Source organism: Parasteatoda tepidariorum, chromosome 6, assembly GCF_043381705.1.
Source record: "Parasteatoda tepidariorum isolate YZ-2023 chromosome 6, CAS_Ptep_4.0, whole genome shotgun sequence".
NCBI lineage: Eukaryota > Metazoa > Arthropoda > Arachnida > Araneae > Theridiidae > Parasteatoda > Parasteatoda tepidariorum.
In genome coordinates, this window is record NC_092209.1 from 91,282,471 (window position 1) to 91,299,036 (window position 16,566).

The 16,566-nt window shown below is 31.8% G+C and overlaps 1 protein-coding gene across 1 annotated transcript in view; it reads left to right on the plus strand.

Moving 5' to 3' along the window:
* The first annotated feature begins 1,168 nt into the window (after window positions 1–1,168).
* Window positions 1,169–16,566, plus strand: part of LOC107443967 (homeobox protein XHOX-3) — an 18,642-nt gene continuing 3,244 nt past the window's right edge. Inside the window, exons 1-2 of the mRNA XM_016057996.3 lie at window positions 1,169–1,408; window positions 14,670–14,821. Of these exons, the coding sequence (XP_015913482.1) occupies window positions 1,231–1,408; window positions 14,670–14,821 (330 nt within the window). The 5' untranslated portion in view covers window positions 1,169–1,230. The remainder of the gene's footprint in view (window positions 1,409–14,669; window positions 14,822–16,566) is intronic.

The window sequence follows — 16,566 nt, forward strand, 5'->3', positions numbered from 1 at the left end:
AACTCCCTGCTCTCCTCACAGTGAGATCCAATTGCACTGGGATATCTTTTATCTGATTCTGTTATATTATTTTATCAGTTGTACGACAATTAAAGTGTGCGTTTTGAACAGGATGTTCTCTTTTGGATTTTGTGCCACTACACCCCCTACATTCAATAGCTCTAGGGTATGGTGACGTGGATTAGTTTCATCAGTGCTCCAAAAAGTTCTTGTCTTTTAGATTGGATTCAAAATGAAATCAGTAACAACATTATAGCAGTTTCTCGTATTAAATCTTCAAGTTAAAGTTACAAAAAAAAAAAATTCAACCTGCAGCGACACATCAATAATTAAAAAATATGTAAATTGTTAGCTAACTTAGCTCTTCAATGTTTAATTTATTTAATCGATAAAAAATCTTTCCAACTTTACTTGTTCATTTACTACCACTTTGTAATTATCTTTTTCAGCGACCGTACGGGTGTGTGTATATGTATTATATAAATTGTGTACTATGCAGAACATTTTTATAGATTTCAAGTAGTTCATCGTAAAACTGTTCTAAAAATTCTAATTGATTCTCTCTGGTGAGAGCCTGAGAAAAAAATCCTTTAGAAGAAGGAAAAAAAATTCTTCCCCAAGTGTGAAATTAAAAAAGTTTTAAAATAATATTTAAATCCGATAAAATTTCACCTACCTTCTCCCTACTGCGATATAAATGGTACGATTTAAAAGAGAGATCATGATTCACATGATTATCATCATGATTATCATGATTCACAATCTACCTGCTAAAAAACATTTTTATTTAACAATTTCAGTTAATGATTAGTTTTCAAAAAATAATAATAATTTATAGCTAAAAAACATTGACATTTAAAATATGTTCATTAAAAAATTAATCCATTCCTCAATTTTTTTTCCTTCTGAATGTAATATTTTTTCTTCCCAAAGTGAATAAAGTCAATTTTACTTAACATGCATTGGTTGGAATTTCTATTCATAAAATCAAGATTCGTTTATTAAAGAATTCCATTTCAAGGACCGATTCATTTCATTATAGCTACCTCATAGCAAAAATAGGAGTCTCACCCAATCTGCCATTTTTTCGCCAAATGCCGCGCCAAAATGAAGAAGGTGGGCGGAGTTTGGTGTGTGCGTGTGTGGGAGGGGAGTTTTCATAATCATCTCGTGAGTAGTGCTGAGGGAAAATCCGTCAGTTGAATTCTCGGAGTATTTTTATTTGTGTTGATGATGCAGCAGGGTCTTCGAACTTCAGATTTGTGTTTACTGGAGGATGATTTGGAGAAGAGCAAATTCGACTTGAGGTTGAATAGGGTGAGGCAAGGTGGAAACAACCCCGCCGCAGAAGAGATGAGGAAATTGTCACCCATCAAGGAAGATCTGAAAGAGGACAAAAACAGAAAAGGTATTTACTTTTTTCATTCCTTTCATGGATGTATCATTTTTCTTTCCCTTTAATTCAAGACGAGTCGAAAAAAAATGAATACAATGTATATTAAATAATGTACGGATGAGTTCTTTCCTTTCTCTGTCAAGTAAATCGTTCGGCAAAGAGATTCTCTGTTGGAATGCTTGTTCTTTCTTTGTTTTCTCACAGTTGGAAATGATTCATCTCTGCATACATTTTGCATTTTAAATGACCCAATGTTTCCCTCCACTGCTTCTACAAGTTTTATTATAGATCTTTTCAGTCTTTCTAATATTCTTCTTTATGAGAGAGCTTCATCATGATTTCCTAATCAATAAAAAGTATATTATTAAAAATATGTATACACTCCCTGGCCAAATGATGAAACGCACTCTAAGATTCTATGTGAAATCGTAATGATCAGATTTATTGTTTTATACTCGGATGAAACCGGTTTGTACTTGTTTACGTTCGTGTATCGATGGGTTAAATAAGACGATATATTATATAAATATAGAATATTTTTTATATCAGGTATTATATTAGTATGCTATAATAATTAGATCAAACTATTAGACCCACTATAGTTTTGTAACATTGACATGTTTTGCAGCACGAGTTTATAGCCAATACTTTAATATTTGAACATATATGTAATGGGTTTTTATACAGGATATTTTTCATGCACTTCCCATTTGTATTTATTTTTAACGTATTGCATTTCAATGTTAACCCATTGATACAGGAGCGTAAACAAATGTAAACCGGTTTCATCCGTGTAAAAACAATACAGCTTCATAGTATTACCTGATAATCATAATCTTAGAGTGGGTCTAATAATGTATTCCAAGAAAGTATTAAAACAGAAGAATGTGTTCCTTTAGTGTCTTTTTATTTTAAAAAAACGTGCGTGCTTGGCGTATCACGTGATCCATTCCTTTGTTTTATAATTTGAATAATTCTTGTGAAGCAGCAGTGAGGAAAGAGAAACGATAGATTCGTTATAAAATGAAACCCTATTTCATTGGATCATTCAATCGTTTTCTTCAGATACCCTTTATTTGCACATTTTGAGTTTTAAAATTATTTTTCTTTCGATGTTTCATTTTTTATTCCCTTATTATTTGCAATACTTATTCTGTAATAACCATTTTAGTCGCTGACTAGATACATATTTGCGTAAAATATGTTTTAAAAATATAAAATGAAAACCTTATAAAATTGTAACTCACTCCCATTCTCGTTTTTCGTGATGATCACTACTCGCGTTTTTATGATTATTTTAATAAAAGTTTTAGAATAAAAAGTAGCTTAAATGACAAAAATGAGTTAGATGAATGTAACTCTGTCATCATGATAATAACGACAGATTGAAGCAAATTTCATTCTTATTTTTTTAAATATCTTTTTTGCTGATGAAGAATATGTCTGGTCAATATGTATGATTTTTGAACATGTCTCAATTTATAACGTCGATTGAAAAAGAATTCTTAACGCGTATTTGTTAAATATGTATTTTTAGTGCTTTTGCAAAATAAATTTAAGAACTGTTTGTCACCCATGACGGCCATTTTTTTTTCATGACACTCCACGGGTCGAAACTTAAAAACAGAATGTCTTTATAACACACATAAATTGTCACATTGAAAAGATACATAAAAAATCTAAATTCATATTTTGAATTCATTTTTCTATTCATTTATTCAACTTTTTTATTATTACCAATGAATCACAGAAATGATTCATTTCTATTTCGGTTGACGAAGCCTTTTTTGTTTCCTGTGAACTAAAATATATTAGTTGTCATTTTTTTTTCAGACAACTGTCGTAAAAAATCTATATGGGTTTGAAATACTTTTCTTTCGTTTAGAGAAACCTAATTTCTTCGTTTCTGTGAAATTTAACATACCAATCAATATCTTAACAATTTGATATCTGTTGCACATGAATTGTTTAATTCATAGGTGCACATTAAAGTTATTGTAGCCAGAATTTTTTAATATGCTATAAAATATTTTTAAACATCTACTTATTTTAATTTGTAATTCAATACTTTTGTTTTGTACAACTTGATAAAAATCTGACATTCATATTTAATGTTCCTTCAAACTTTAAAGAGTCCTATATAAAATTTTGATAAAGTTGCGGGCCCGTCATTTGACTGGTGATTTTGATTGCGGTCCCCGGCCACGTGTCAGTTGGAAACCCCTGATATAAAAGATAACAGGAATTCTTAGATAACAGGAGGGGGTGACATTTTTGTAAAAGTGTCGTAAAATATCCAAATATCCAAAATGACACAGAAATTTCGAAACACAATGTTTCCATAAAAAATAAATAAGTAAATAAAAAGAAGCTTAAAATGATCCAAAAATGATCGTCATCTAAATTTTTGCTTAATTCCAAAGGAAAAGATTTTTTTTTTAACCTTTTTTTTCAACAAGGAAAATTTGACTCACACCTTAAAATATTCGTGGAATTTGATTCATAAAAATAGATTCTCTGTCCATTCATCTGGTCATTTCGAGTGTCATTCAAAAAAGAAAAGAAAAGATCCATAGATCGATGCTGACCAAAAGAAATATTTTCACTGGACTACGGGAGAAATATTTTTTTTGTTTTCCTAATGATGAGTGCATCGTGTTTCGTGCGGGCGTCAGACTTTTCAAGGATGGGTGACATTATTGAAAGTGTTATAATCTGGCATTCATTCGTTTCGGATGCGCATCAAAAGAAGTGAATGACGAAGCGAATGAAATAATCTCTTTTTTTATCAGAGCACCACTTCCAGACAATTCAATTAACGTGGAAAGTGTCAGAAGATGATTTTAAGAGAGACGATTAAGGAAAGGTTCTTTACACTATCACGAAAGTGGGGGGGGGGGGGANGGGGGGGGGGGGGGGAAATGACATATTTAAGAGTACTTTTTTTTTTAAATCTTGTTTTTATTCAATGCAGGCATAATTTTTTTCCCCTCATCGAATATGCATTTTACTAATTCGGAAAATTAAAAAAACAAAACATTTACGGTTTCTTACAGGTTTGTTTGCCATTCTTAGATAGCAAATTTCAGGGTAGATCCCCCCCCCCCCAAAAAAAAGCACCGAAAGAAACAGCCCGAAAAAAAACCACCTCACGAGTCTTTAAATGAATTTAACAACCGATTCCATTCGAGTTGAACCATGTATTTATTCGAATGAAAATAGATATTTGTTTTTAAAAGAAAATGAATAATGGATTCATTTAAAATTGACTTCAAATAATTTTGCCCCTCTTCAGAAAAACGAACTCTTAAGCAGTTTTCACATCATTTCACTTATTGCAGTGTGATATAATCCTTCCTTCAACGTATATTAAAAGGCTGCATTCAATTGAAATGCTTTAACATTTTTGCTCATTCTCATGATGAGTCTAAAGAAAACGCTAAGAGTTCATTGATTTATATTATGTATTTGTATTGAAAATATATAAATTATTAAATGTTCCTTTCATTCAACTTCAAATTAAACTTTGTATATGAATGAACTTTTTAGAAATACCTAATTACATTTGAATAGCTATTAAATGAATCGACTAAAACAGGGACTGATTCATTTGGTTCACTTCCAGTGGCGTACTCAATAAAGTATTTCTCTCGCGCTCGCTAACCCAAAAAACTATTCTTATTTGTGAAATAAAAAAAAAGAATTTCTTAACAGCCACCGATAAATTATAAGAAGGCGAAATGAATGAATTGAATGGTTAGCTAAGTTCAAAAATAGACTGGAGAGCGACATTTTATAAACTTAAAATTCGATTTCGAGTTTTGGGCAGTATTTATCGAAGAAGTTCCATCCAAAATGATTCTTTCGAGTTTTTGGGGAGAGAGGGGCAGTTCTGCCGACAAAGTTTTTATGACTGGTCCGATAGCCTACAGACAAATTCTCACACTTTTTATGTCTTCTAACATATCCTTGAGTGATTGTTTGCGGTTACTTAATGGCTCCCTGTCGTTTTAGCTTTTAAACGTGTCTTTTTCTATTTCTTAAGTATTTAAGTTTGTACTAAAAGGGGGGGGGATGAGGCGAGAGAAGGGAAGAGGAAAAGAGTGGTGATCTGTACCCCCCCCCCCNCTATTAAAAATATAACCTAAAACGATACAAAATTCTTTACGAAAATATAGTGTTTATTAATGTAATTCCTTATATCTATATAACAACTGCCATTTTGTTTAAGGGGTGTTCTAGAATATATGAAAATAATGCCTTGAAACCCACCATAAATTTTGTCCTTTGTTCAGCCCTCCTCCGTTGACATAGACGTGGAGAGAGCCGCCGATAGTATAACCGGTTTTGCCCCGCGAGGCAGAGAAAGGTAACAGGGTGTGAAAGCTGGACTAAAAATAATTTGTATTAACTGTAATGTCCAATTCAAGACAAAAGAGTAATTGTTGAAGATTGACATAGTAGCAGACGATTATTTTCAAAGAATAGAATTTAATTTGCTGTTGAAGATTGACGAGTCATATTTAACCAGGTTGGCAAAAAGCATGAAATTAAAAATGGACCTATTGCATTGGTGTTTAACGTTTATTTATTTTTTTTGAAAGAATTAGTAGAACATTCTTTTCTTCCTTCAGTTGAAGCTTTTTCTCACAAGGTGCGTTTTTTTTCGTTAAATTAAGCAATAAAATTTTATTTGTTTTTTGTTTCGACATATTTTTATTTATTTAGTAGTTCAAATAAAAGGTTCTTTTATTTTGGTAACTGCAACAGTAATTATCAGTATTGACTAGTAAAGAGTCATTCGGAGTTGGAAACAAAATCCAGGTTTACTCCCATGCAAGTGACTCCTTTTTAGGATGACTTTTCGGATGTAGAAATATTAACGCAAAACTGAAGTGGACATTAGAGTAGATAAACTAATTCTTCACTGAATCAACTTAAATTTTCGATAGCATAATGTAGCTTTAAAAAATATTTCATCAAAATGATTATAGAATAAATGAAAAATGTTTAAATATCTGAGTTTACTATCTGTAACGTATTTTACACCTCAATGATATTTACCGTTGTTAAATCTCATTACTCGGTGAAAAACTTTTATCTTAGAATCAATATGAAACAGAAGATTCCTCTCTGAGGTTTCGAATCATGCAATTTTGAGCACCCCCACCCCCAAATGGATAAAGTAACTCCCACATCAAGGCTAATTGAATTTATTTAGAAAGATTTACTTAGTATAAATAACTGGTGACGCATCATTGTTTTCAATATAAACGTAAACCAACTTAAAATAAAAAATTTCGAAATGAGTTATTGGTTAAATAATTTTGAAAAAGGCTTCTTTTAATAAAAACTTCCTTCAAAAAAAAAAAAGAAAGAACATTTTTTTTCTTCAAATATTAGTTTTAAAAAAAATCTTTTATTGACTAAGTAATGACTCTCTAATGATATTATATGAATAATGCGACATTTGTAAGAAAATATTTATGTTTCGATTGTGATTGGCAACCCAAATTAGAAAAACATTGACTGAATGCAATATCCTATTTATCTTTGAATTTTATTCATTATAATTAACGATCCATTTGATTCTCTGGCATCAACATTTCTCTGAATATTCAGTGATTTATATCTTTCTCCATGTACAGGAATTGGAATGGAAACACTTCTATTCATTGATCTCTCTCAAAGGATACTTACAGAATCGTTTTATAAATACGATTTCTCATACTTATCAATTAAGTTTAAAGTTTTTAAATTTTGAGAGACCCACAATGAATGACAAACGGAAAATAGCTTATGCCAGAAAAAAGCAGCGTTACATTTATAACTTGTAACAATTATTTTGGTTATTATATGCAATAAATGCTCAAGTTTTCGTAAACCTAGCTTAGATATTTATTGAGATGTACATTTTGATAAAAAAAGGCTAATTTTTTTGTATTATTATTATTATTTTTTCTTTTCTATGGCTTTAAAATAATTCAAAAAAATTAAACAAGATTTTTAGAGCAATTTAAAATTAGTTACTATTTAAATTATTGCTATTTCAATTGTTTAAATTAGTTTCAAAATTATGAAGGGTTTATTCCCAAATATCATTCTGTACTGTATTAAAGAAGATTTATTAAAAAATGACTACGACATTTTTGGGAATCATTCCCCCATAAAATCATCTTTTCTTTCCTTAAAAAATCATACTTCGGTGTATGAACGTTTTTTGTAAGGGGTTATCATTTGCTATTTGATTTTGTCTTATAAAATAAAATATTTGTAGAATTATGATATTTTGAGTTTCTTTTAAAAAGCACAAAGACTACTTAGAAATTGCTTGAAATGTTTTAAATTTTTAAACTATTCAAATCCAACATCTTTTCTCATTACTTACCACTGACGATTCACTACAAAATTATGAGAATAAAGTGATATTTTTTTTTTCCTTTATTGTGAAGTGATATTTTATTCCTTTAAGTGATAACTTATTCCTTTATTATTATTTATGATATTTTGAATTGTTCTAGAAATTTAGTTTTATTTTATTGAATATTTTTAAAGCAATAGCAAAAAAATTTGCTCTTTATAAAAATGTCCATATTTCCATAAATATTCAAATTAGGCTTCCGAAGTTTTGTGCAATTATTTCATATAATAACCAAAGTATTTGTTACGAGTTACAAATTCATTCCTACATTTTTTTGTTACAGGGTGTTCAAAAACACTCTTATGTATATACAGTTAAACCCAAATATAGTGAACACGCTTTATAGTGAGCTCCCGGTTATAATGAACGAAATGCTCCCCCTCGTACCTTGCTACACACGCATAATGTTATTTAGTGTGGATATAGTGAACTAAAAAAAGAGAAGAAGTTGAACTTTTTTTCTGTCTTCTGTTGATTTATTTTCTTCATTTTTTTGTAATAATTTTGAAAATTCTACTTCAAAATAAATACATATACCGATTTTTAAAATACCATCCATAGCATGGAATGCAGCCAAAAGCAATTTTCTCGCTTGATTCATTATTGAATACAATCATTGAATGGGTACAGCATTCAAAGCATCTTCCTGTATCTGAACAAATGCTTCAAATCTAAGTCGATGAATTTTGTTAAGCGATTGGATGAGACTACTTTTATGTGCTCTGTTAAACAGGATTAAAAAGCGGAGTAACATAATTTCAGGAAAAATTATCTGAGAAAGTGTTTCTATACCTGATGTTGGGGATTGATCATCAGCTAAAGATTTTTTTTTTTTTTTCTACGAAGCGTTATAAAAAATAAAGGTGAATACACTTTTGTTATTACGTATTATTTGTCAGTCATTTTTGTACTTTATTTTATAGGTCATTTATTTAAATAATGTGCCATAAAAGGGGGGAGTATGGAACCATGAGTTAAAATTGTTTGCGGAACGGTTATAGCGAAATTCCGGTTATAATGAACCGAAATTTCGGTCCCCTGAAGGTTCACTATAGCGGGGTTTGACTATATTATCTTTTAAGGGAAAAAAAAAAACATATAAACTTTATAAAATAACTGATCGGTATCCTACAGCATCCCATGAGTAGAACAACGCCTCGGTTTTGAATGCCGGTCGCAGGCTACGAATAACAAACAGGTGCATATCGTGAACATTATTCAAAGTGATAATTAAGGAATACGATATTATTGAGAATACTACTCATTCTTATGGAGGCAACCAAAGTACGGATACTGTATAAAATATCGATATTGTAGAAATCAGATTTATTGGGGAAAATAGCGCGCTCTATATTTTTGACAGTCGCGTATTAAAATGTGTAATCAGTCGTCAACACTTCATAACCTGTAAATAGGTGACTCCACCATTCTCAATCTATTTCAATAGCCAAAAATCTTTCGCCGNAGATTTATTATGAATTAAATATTATGAATAATATTTATGAATTAACATTTATTATATTACACTGGCACTAATTTAAAATATATTTTCCAGAAATCAGTTATAATAAAAAAAAAATATCCAGCAATTTTTTGTTTTGCGGACCATTTGGCGCCCTTTTGTGAGCAGCGCCCGGGGCATGATGCCCCCCTTTGCCCACCCCTCGCTACGCCACTGCGTCGTGAGTGGTTTATGTCAAACATAAATAGGCTTATCCTTATTCGTCCAAACGGCATTTCAACTTCACATTTTATAAATTTCTAATTCTAAAACATTTCAGTAATAATTTTTAATAATAGTCATGAGACCGCATCTTTTTTTTTTTATCACGAATTTTAATTTTCCAGTTTTATACTACAGTCAAACCCCGTTATAGTGAACTCCCGGATAGAGTGATCAAAAGGTTCGCTCTCGTGTCTTGCTATACACGCATAATGTTATTTTTTGTGGATACAAAGAACCAAAAGAAGAGAGGAAATTGGACAGTATGAACTTTTTTTCTGTCCTCGACTGATTTTTCATCTTCATTCTTTGGTTATTTTGAAATTTCTACATTAAATACTTATACCGATTTTTAAAACCGTCTATTGAATGGAATGTAGCCATAAGCATTTTTTTGTTTGCTTCTTCTATCTCAGTTTCCCATCCTTAAATGTTTTGTACGCAATATGAAGAGTCGTAAAAAATAAAAGTGAACACGTTTTTTGTTGCTACATCTATTTGTTTTTTCAATCTGTTTTGTATTTCCTTTTATGGGTCATTCATTTAAATGATGTGTCACATAAAAGGGCGGAAAAATGAGTTAAAATTGTTTGCAGCACGGATAGAGTGAATTCCCGGTTATAGTGAACCGATATTTCGGTCCCTCGAAGGTTCACTATAGCGGGGTTTGACATCTTTTAAGGGGAAAATAACATATAAACTTTATAAAATAACTGATCGGTATCCTACAGCATCCCATGAGTAGAACAACGCCTCGGTTTTGAATGCCGGTCGCAGGCTACGAATAACAAACAGGTGCATTTACGGTTTTCAAGCTCCATTTACCTAAGCTTAACGTTATGCTCTTGAAAAGCACCCCTTACATTACAGTTATAAAAATTATTCTAGTTTATTATACGTTTGCTAGCGATTCTTACTCTAATGAAGTGTAAGGATTTAGTCCGATATGTATTCACAGTTCTGTTTCATTTCGATAACCGCCACCCATGATGTGTGTCTATGATGGACTATCGAAAGTTGCAGTGAAACGGAAGGGATTCATTCAACACTGGGCAAAGGTTATACGGGGCCCTAGAACACAATGTATGGCGGGACCTATTCACAAACAACAAAAAGTATATTTTGTAAAATTTTTGAACAGCCTTTATACAAAATTGTAGTTTTTATAGGGATGGAAAGAACTTCCATTTTCTTTTGAAACAATAATTTATAAACTGCATACTTTGTAAGGCCCTCCCCTGAATACTGCCTTAACTACCTCACATGTAAATGACGTGCATAATTATCTTAAATTGTCGATAGAAATATCTGTCACTGAAATTCTCTAAGAGTTAAAAACATGTGTTCCCGTTATTACCATCCATTTGATTTTTTAATCTAGAAAAAGAAAGCCATTTATATAAAAGAAAAGTAAGACTGAACTATATAACTTTTCCAGAATGATGTATATTATACAAATGAACTTCTTGGTTAAATCTAACATTAAATTCTTTGGGTCAAACGGTCTAACATCTGAGGTATTACCCCATCTTTACATATATACTAAAATTGTTTTCATAATCGATTCATTCTTTGTGTTATACAAAAAATGTCTCATTTTAAATTAAATAAAAAATAAGCCATGCATATTTTTTTTAAAAAGAGAAAAAAAAATGAAGTTTAGATTGTTTCCGCTATAATTATAATTTAAGACTGAAGGGGGGGGGGAGCAATTGGGCAAAATTTTGCATCCAGTAAAATTGAAAACTTATCATCGTATTCTCTTTTTCCGGCATTTCTTGCAAAACCTTATTTATTTATTTATTTTTTATGTATCCGTCGTTAAACAGTCGACCCAATTTTTTGTTTACGACTAAAACTACGTTCAACTCTGTAGCCTTGCCATTTTAAACCCATCCAGAAGACAAGGAAACTCCTGGACCCTCAGAGGTATTCATTTGTTATGGGCATGGAGGACTTTGCGACTCGACAGAAGTAGTAACGTGCATCAATCACCATTTACTATATGGGGAGTCTTCGACCTGCGGGGATCGAATCCACGAACTTTTGGACATGGGCCCAGTGCCCTACCCACGAGGCTATCCCGGCCTTGCAAAGCATTTTTTGGGTAGTCTTTGTAGGATAGTTTTTAAAAAAGGAGACAACACAAAGTGATTTTTTCCAAACGCCAGTGAAATGATGTGTCTTTTTTCTTTTTACTATGCAAATTAAGTAATATTATTTGCTTCCAATATTATTCATGTATCAGTAATATATCAGCCTCCGATATATCAGCAATACTATTTGCTTTCCGTCAGTGTAAACGTAATGAAACAAAACGTACTGACAAATTCTGCTGCACCCGACTTTTCTCGGGAAAATCAGTGAAGGTGTTAAAAATTCTTTGAACCCCCTTCCCTGAAACCCTTTTTCAAGCTCAAAACAAAATACCTTTGAGCCATATGTCATGCTAAAGTGGAAGACATTCTATTTTCAGTGCATAAATGTGCATTCAAAATGAGACAAAGATTTAATGAGCGTGGAGGAAATGAATAACGAAAGGTAAAAACATTTGTAAAACTCACAAATGATTTTTTAAATCTAAATCTTGAATGCCTCCTTAACTATTTGCCACATGGTGAACATGATTGAATTTTCTGTGAAATACAGTCCCTGGCCAAATGATGAGACGCCCTGTGAGTTTTTTTTTGTCAAATTATAATCATTAGGTGATACTATACAGCTGTATTGCTTTTATGTCACTGAAACCGGTTTGCACTTGCTTACTTTCGTGCATCAATGGGCTAACATTGTAATACAATACGCTAAAAATAAATGCAAATAAGAAGTCTATAAAAAATCTCCCTAATAAAAACCCATTACATGCATGTTTAAATATAAAAATATTGCCTATTAACTCGTGCAAATCATGTCATTATTGCGTCTAATAATTTCATCTAATTACTATAATATACTATTAAATATTCTATATTTATTGTGTAATATATCGTGTAATATATTCTATCGTCAAATTTATATTATGTATCGTCAACTTTAACCCACTGATACACGAACGTAAACAAGTACAAACCGGTTTCAGTCAATTAAAAAGCTGTATAGTATCACCTTAATATTAAGGTTTTACACAGAATCTTATAAAGTTCGTCTAATAATTTGGTCAGTTATTTTGCCACTTCCATTTGTCATCTCCCTTTTCAACTTGAAATTTTATGTCCTATCTAGTTTAAAAATATACAGTGGAGCATCGTTTATACGACGATCACTTATACGACGTTTACATTTATACGACGTTTTAGTGTGGTCCCAAATCATTCCTATTCATTTTAATGTAAAAATATATCGTTTATACGACGCACAGAATCGGTTATACGTCGATTTTTAGATTTTGTTCACGTTTATTTAATTTTTTATTTTTTCTTGTGTATTTTAAAAAAGGGCGGAATTTGCCAACATGAATGATACAGAAAAGGGTGCTAACAAGAATGCTTGGATGACGACCGTAATTTTTACTAGATGACTGAAAAAACTAGACAATGTTATGAAGAGGCAAAAACGAAAAATTTTGCTATTCATCGACCAATGTCCAGCTCACCCATCGATACTAATTATTTTGGAAAATGTAAAAGCTCTCTTTTTTCCTGCAAATTGCACAAGTGCGCTTCAGCCATTAGATTTGGCCGTGATTAGAAATCTAAAATTGCATCATAGAAAGCAGTAAGTTCAACTCGCTATTCAAAGCATTGTAGAGACTAATAGCAAGAAAATATAATTAAAGGTAACATACATTCAAATTGCTCACTGCAATTTTTCTTCTTTGGTTATTTGTTTGTTTTGCTTTGTCTAATTTAGAAATTTATGTAAATCAACACGTTAAACATTAAAATTAACTGAAAACAGAGTTAGTTTCAGTTTTAGAAGTAAAAATCGATTATACGACGTTATCGTTTATACGACGTTTTTCGGTGGTCCCTTCGGCGTCGTATAAACGATGCTCCACGTATATATTATTTATAATTTCTTACTTTAACTGTTCGACTGTACGCAATTTTCTCGTTTCCTAAAAAATGAATTCCTTCCGAGAGGCCAAAAATACCTTTTATCTTTTGGCAAAGGAAGTTTCAATTATAAAAGCCGATAGTATTGTCTACAAAATCAGTTTTTCAGCAAATATTCCTTCGAATTTTAGAACGGCAATGGTCCCTTTTTTAATTTGAAAAAATGTGTGTTTTGTTTTCTAATTTTAATGCTCTGAGGCTCATATTATTATTATTTTCTTTTTTCGAACTGAAACTTTTAAAATATTAGGGCTATAGCAACCTTTTTCTTAATAAAGTTTTGTTCTGCATTTTCTTTACATTTTATTTTCTGTTTTTTGCTCGATATGTTTTATTTCGTATATATTTTTTACTTCATGTGTTCGATTTTCGCTTCAGTTTTTTTATGTGCTCCTCACACTATTGTATTGATGCTCTATTTGATACACTATTAGAGAGCACTTCCTTTTTGTGCGGATATAATGAGCTGATGAAGAGATTATATCTTTTCATTACCTTGCTTTCCTACTTTTTAATAGTTTTTCTTTTAAGTAAATAAATTTTAAAAAATGTAAATGTTTTTAAAAATACTTCTTCTCTTTTCATTATTCTTGATGAAACAGTCCCAGGCTGAAGTATGAGACGCACTCTAAGATTCTATGTAAAATCTTAATGATCATGTAATACTATACAACTTTATTGTTTTTATGTGACTGTTTGCACTCGTTTACGTTCGTGTATCCATGGGTTAAATGATACGATGTCAATTTGATGATAAGATACACTAGACGACATATTATATAAATATCGAATATTTATTATATCAAGCATTACACTATTAGTATACGCACTGTAGTTTTTTGATAATGACATGTTTTGCACTAGTATATACGCAATATTTAAACATACGAGTAATGGGTTTTTATTCAGGACTTCCTATTTGCATTTACGTATAGCATGACAATGTTAACCCAATGAGCGTAAACAAATGCATCGGAGTAGAAACAATACCTGATAATTAAGATTTTACATAGCTGAGATAACTGCCTTGTATAACTTCTTGGAGAGTAAAAAGGATGTGAAATGTAATTGCAGATGATTTGAGTTCCATCCGGAGGTATCGTACAGCCTTCACCCGAGAGCAGCTGGCGAGACTTGAGAAAGAGTTCTGCCGAGAAAACTACGTCTCGAGGCCGCGGAGGTGTGAACTAGCCTCCGCTCTCAACCTGCCGGAGTCCACCATTAAGGTATTTCATTTCAATATATTTCTTCATCCCATACATTTTTTTGTTTGTTATCTTCATTACTATAGTGAGTTCGTTAATAATAAGCAAATTATTCATCAGCATTATACAAGAAATGTGGAAGCGGCGATTCATTGTTTTCTAGTGTTCGCACCATAGAGTTGATCTCAATAATATTGGGTTCTATAAAATGATCCATATTAAAAATATCGTTCGAAAAATTCATTTTTAGTTCATTGTGACGCAATCCATTCAAAACAGTCTCTTGAACTCTTAATGAATCATTCATAGTTTTATCTTCGGTGCATATCGTGATAAATGTTTATCAGGCTTTTCAATTTTTTTATAAAAATACAAGATGCAAGCGGGGGGAAAAAAAAAGAGAGTTACATTCCATAGTTTTAGTTTTTTAACAGTCTTTTAAAAAAATTATGTAACGTAAATACTTTACTGTCTAACAAACAAAAGCAACACCTGGAAATAGTAATACACCATTAAAAGTGATTTTCTTAGTAAATATTTCAAGTGTATCACCTATATTGAATCCAGTATATTATTGGAATAACCTATAAATGAAGCACACATAATGAAACTGATGAATCATTCGCTTTTTGTTTTGTTTAGAGGATATTCTCTAAAATGCATGACGCAACTATTAAATTAAGAGGAATAAAAAAAAAGAAGAAGAAGATGCGTAGCAACGTAAGTGCAAGCTTGGGTTGGATGCAAAAATTTAAATCTCTTATGCAGCACCCCATTTAAAAAACATTCCTTACTCAATCAAATCAAAGCGTGTTATAAACTATGTCTGAGGTCGAAACGAAATAAAAAAAACTTCAAGACCACTATAGTATTTTGGGGTCTTTGTTAAGCTGGATGACTGAATCAAAAAATATTGTGTTTATGGATGTTTCTTCAAAAGAGTTTTTCATATTCTAATTTTATATTTTATTATTATGTTGAACAGCTGACAAAACTTTTGGGTTTACAACTACTAATGTTCAACTACGTAACCTTGTCATTTTGAATCCAATCGAGAAGACAAGGGAACTGCTGAATCAAGTATTGGGGAAATTTGACTTGATGGAGGATTTTTTGATGGAACTAACCCGCATTTGCGTTGCATGGAGAGGAAGACCACAAGAACCTCCCACGGTTAGCCCAACGGCAAGGGGACTCTCCCCCATGATCCGCCCACCACTGAGGATATTTTACGTCGGCACTGTGGTCGGTGCAAGCCGGATGCGGAATTCGTATCGACTGGGATTCGAATCCGTTCACCTCATTGGAAGGCGAACCCTTCTATCCCCTGAGCCATCGTGTCTCATATTTTTATATTTGAATTAAAAAAAAAAAACAGTAGGTCTTTAAGAAATGAGTCTTTTTGAGCTTTGAAACCCGCCCTAAATTTTGTCTTGAGATCCCTTTATTGAGCCATCTTCTTCCTTCGCTTCCTTTCATGCACATCAAGGGGGGGAGGGTACACGGTTTTTTATGAGCAGTCGAACACTACTTATCGGTCCTTATTGTTTGTTAATAATTTTTATAACTATAATGACCAGTAAATTAAGGATTAAAAGCAAGAAAACAATAGAACATACTTATCAACATGGATTCCGTGAACCAATCGGGTCGCTCCTTGTTCTTGACTGCTGAAGAGTAATTCAAAGTTTATCCGCTAGAAAACGGAAATAATTTCGCCAAAATCAAGATATCCGTTTCTCTCCACCCTCCCCTATATATATATA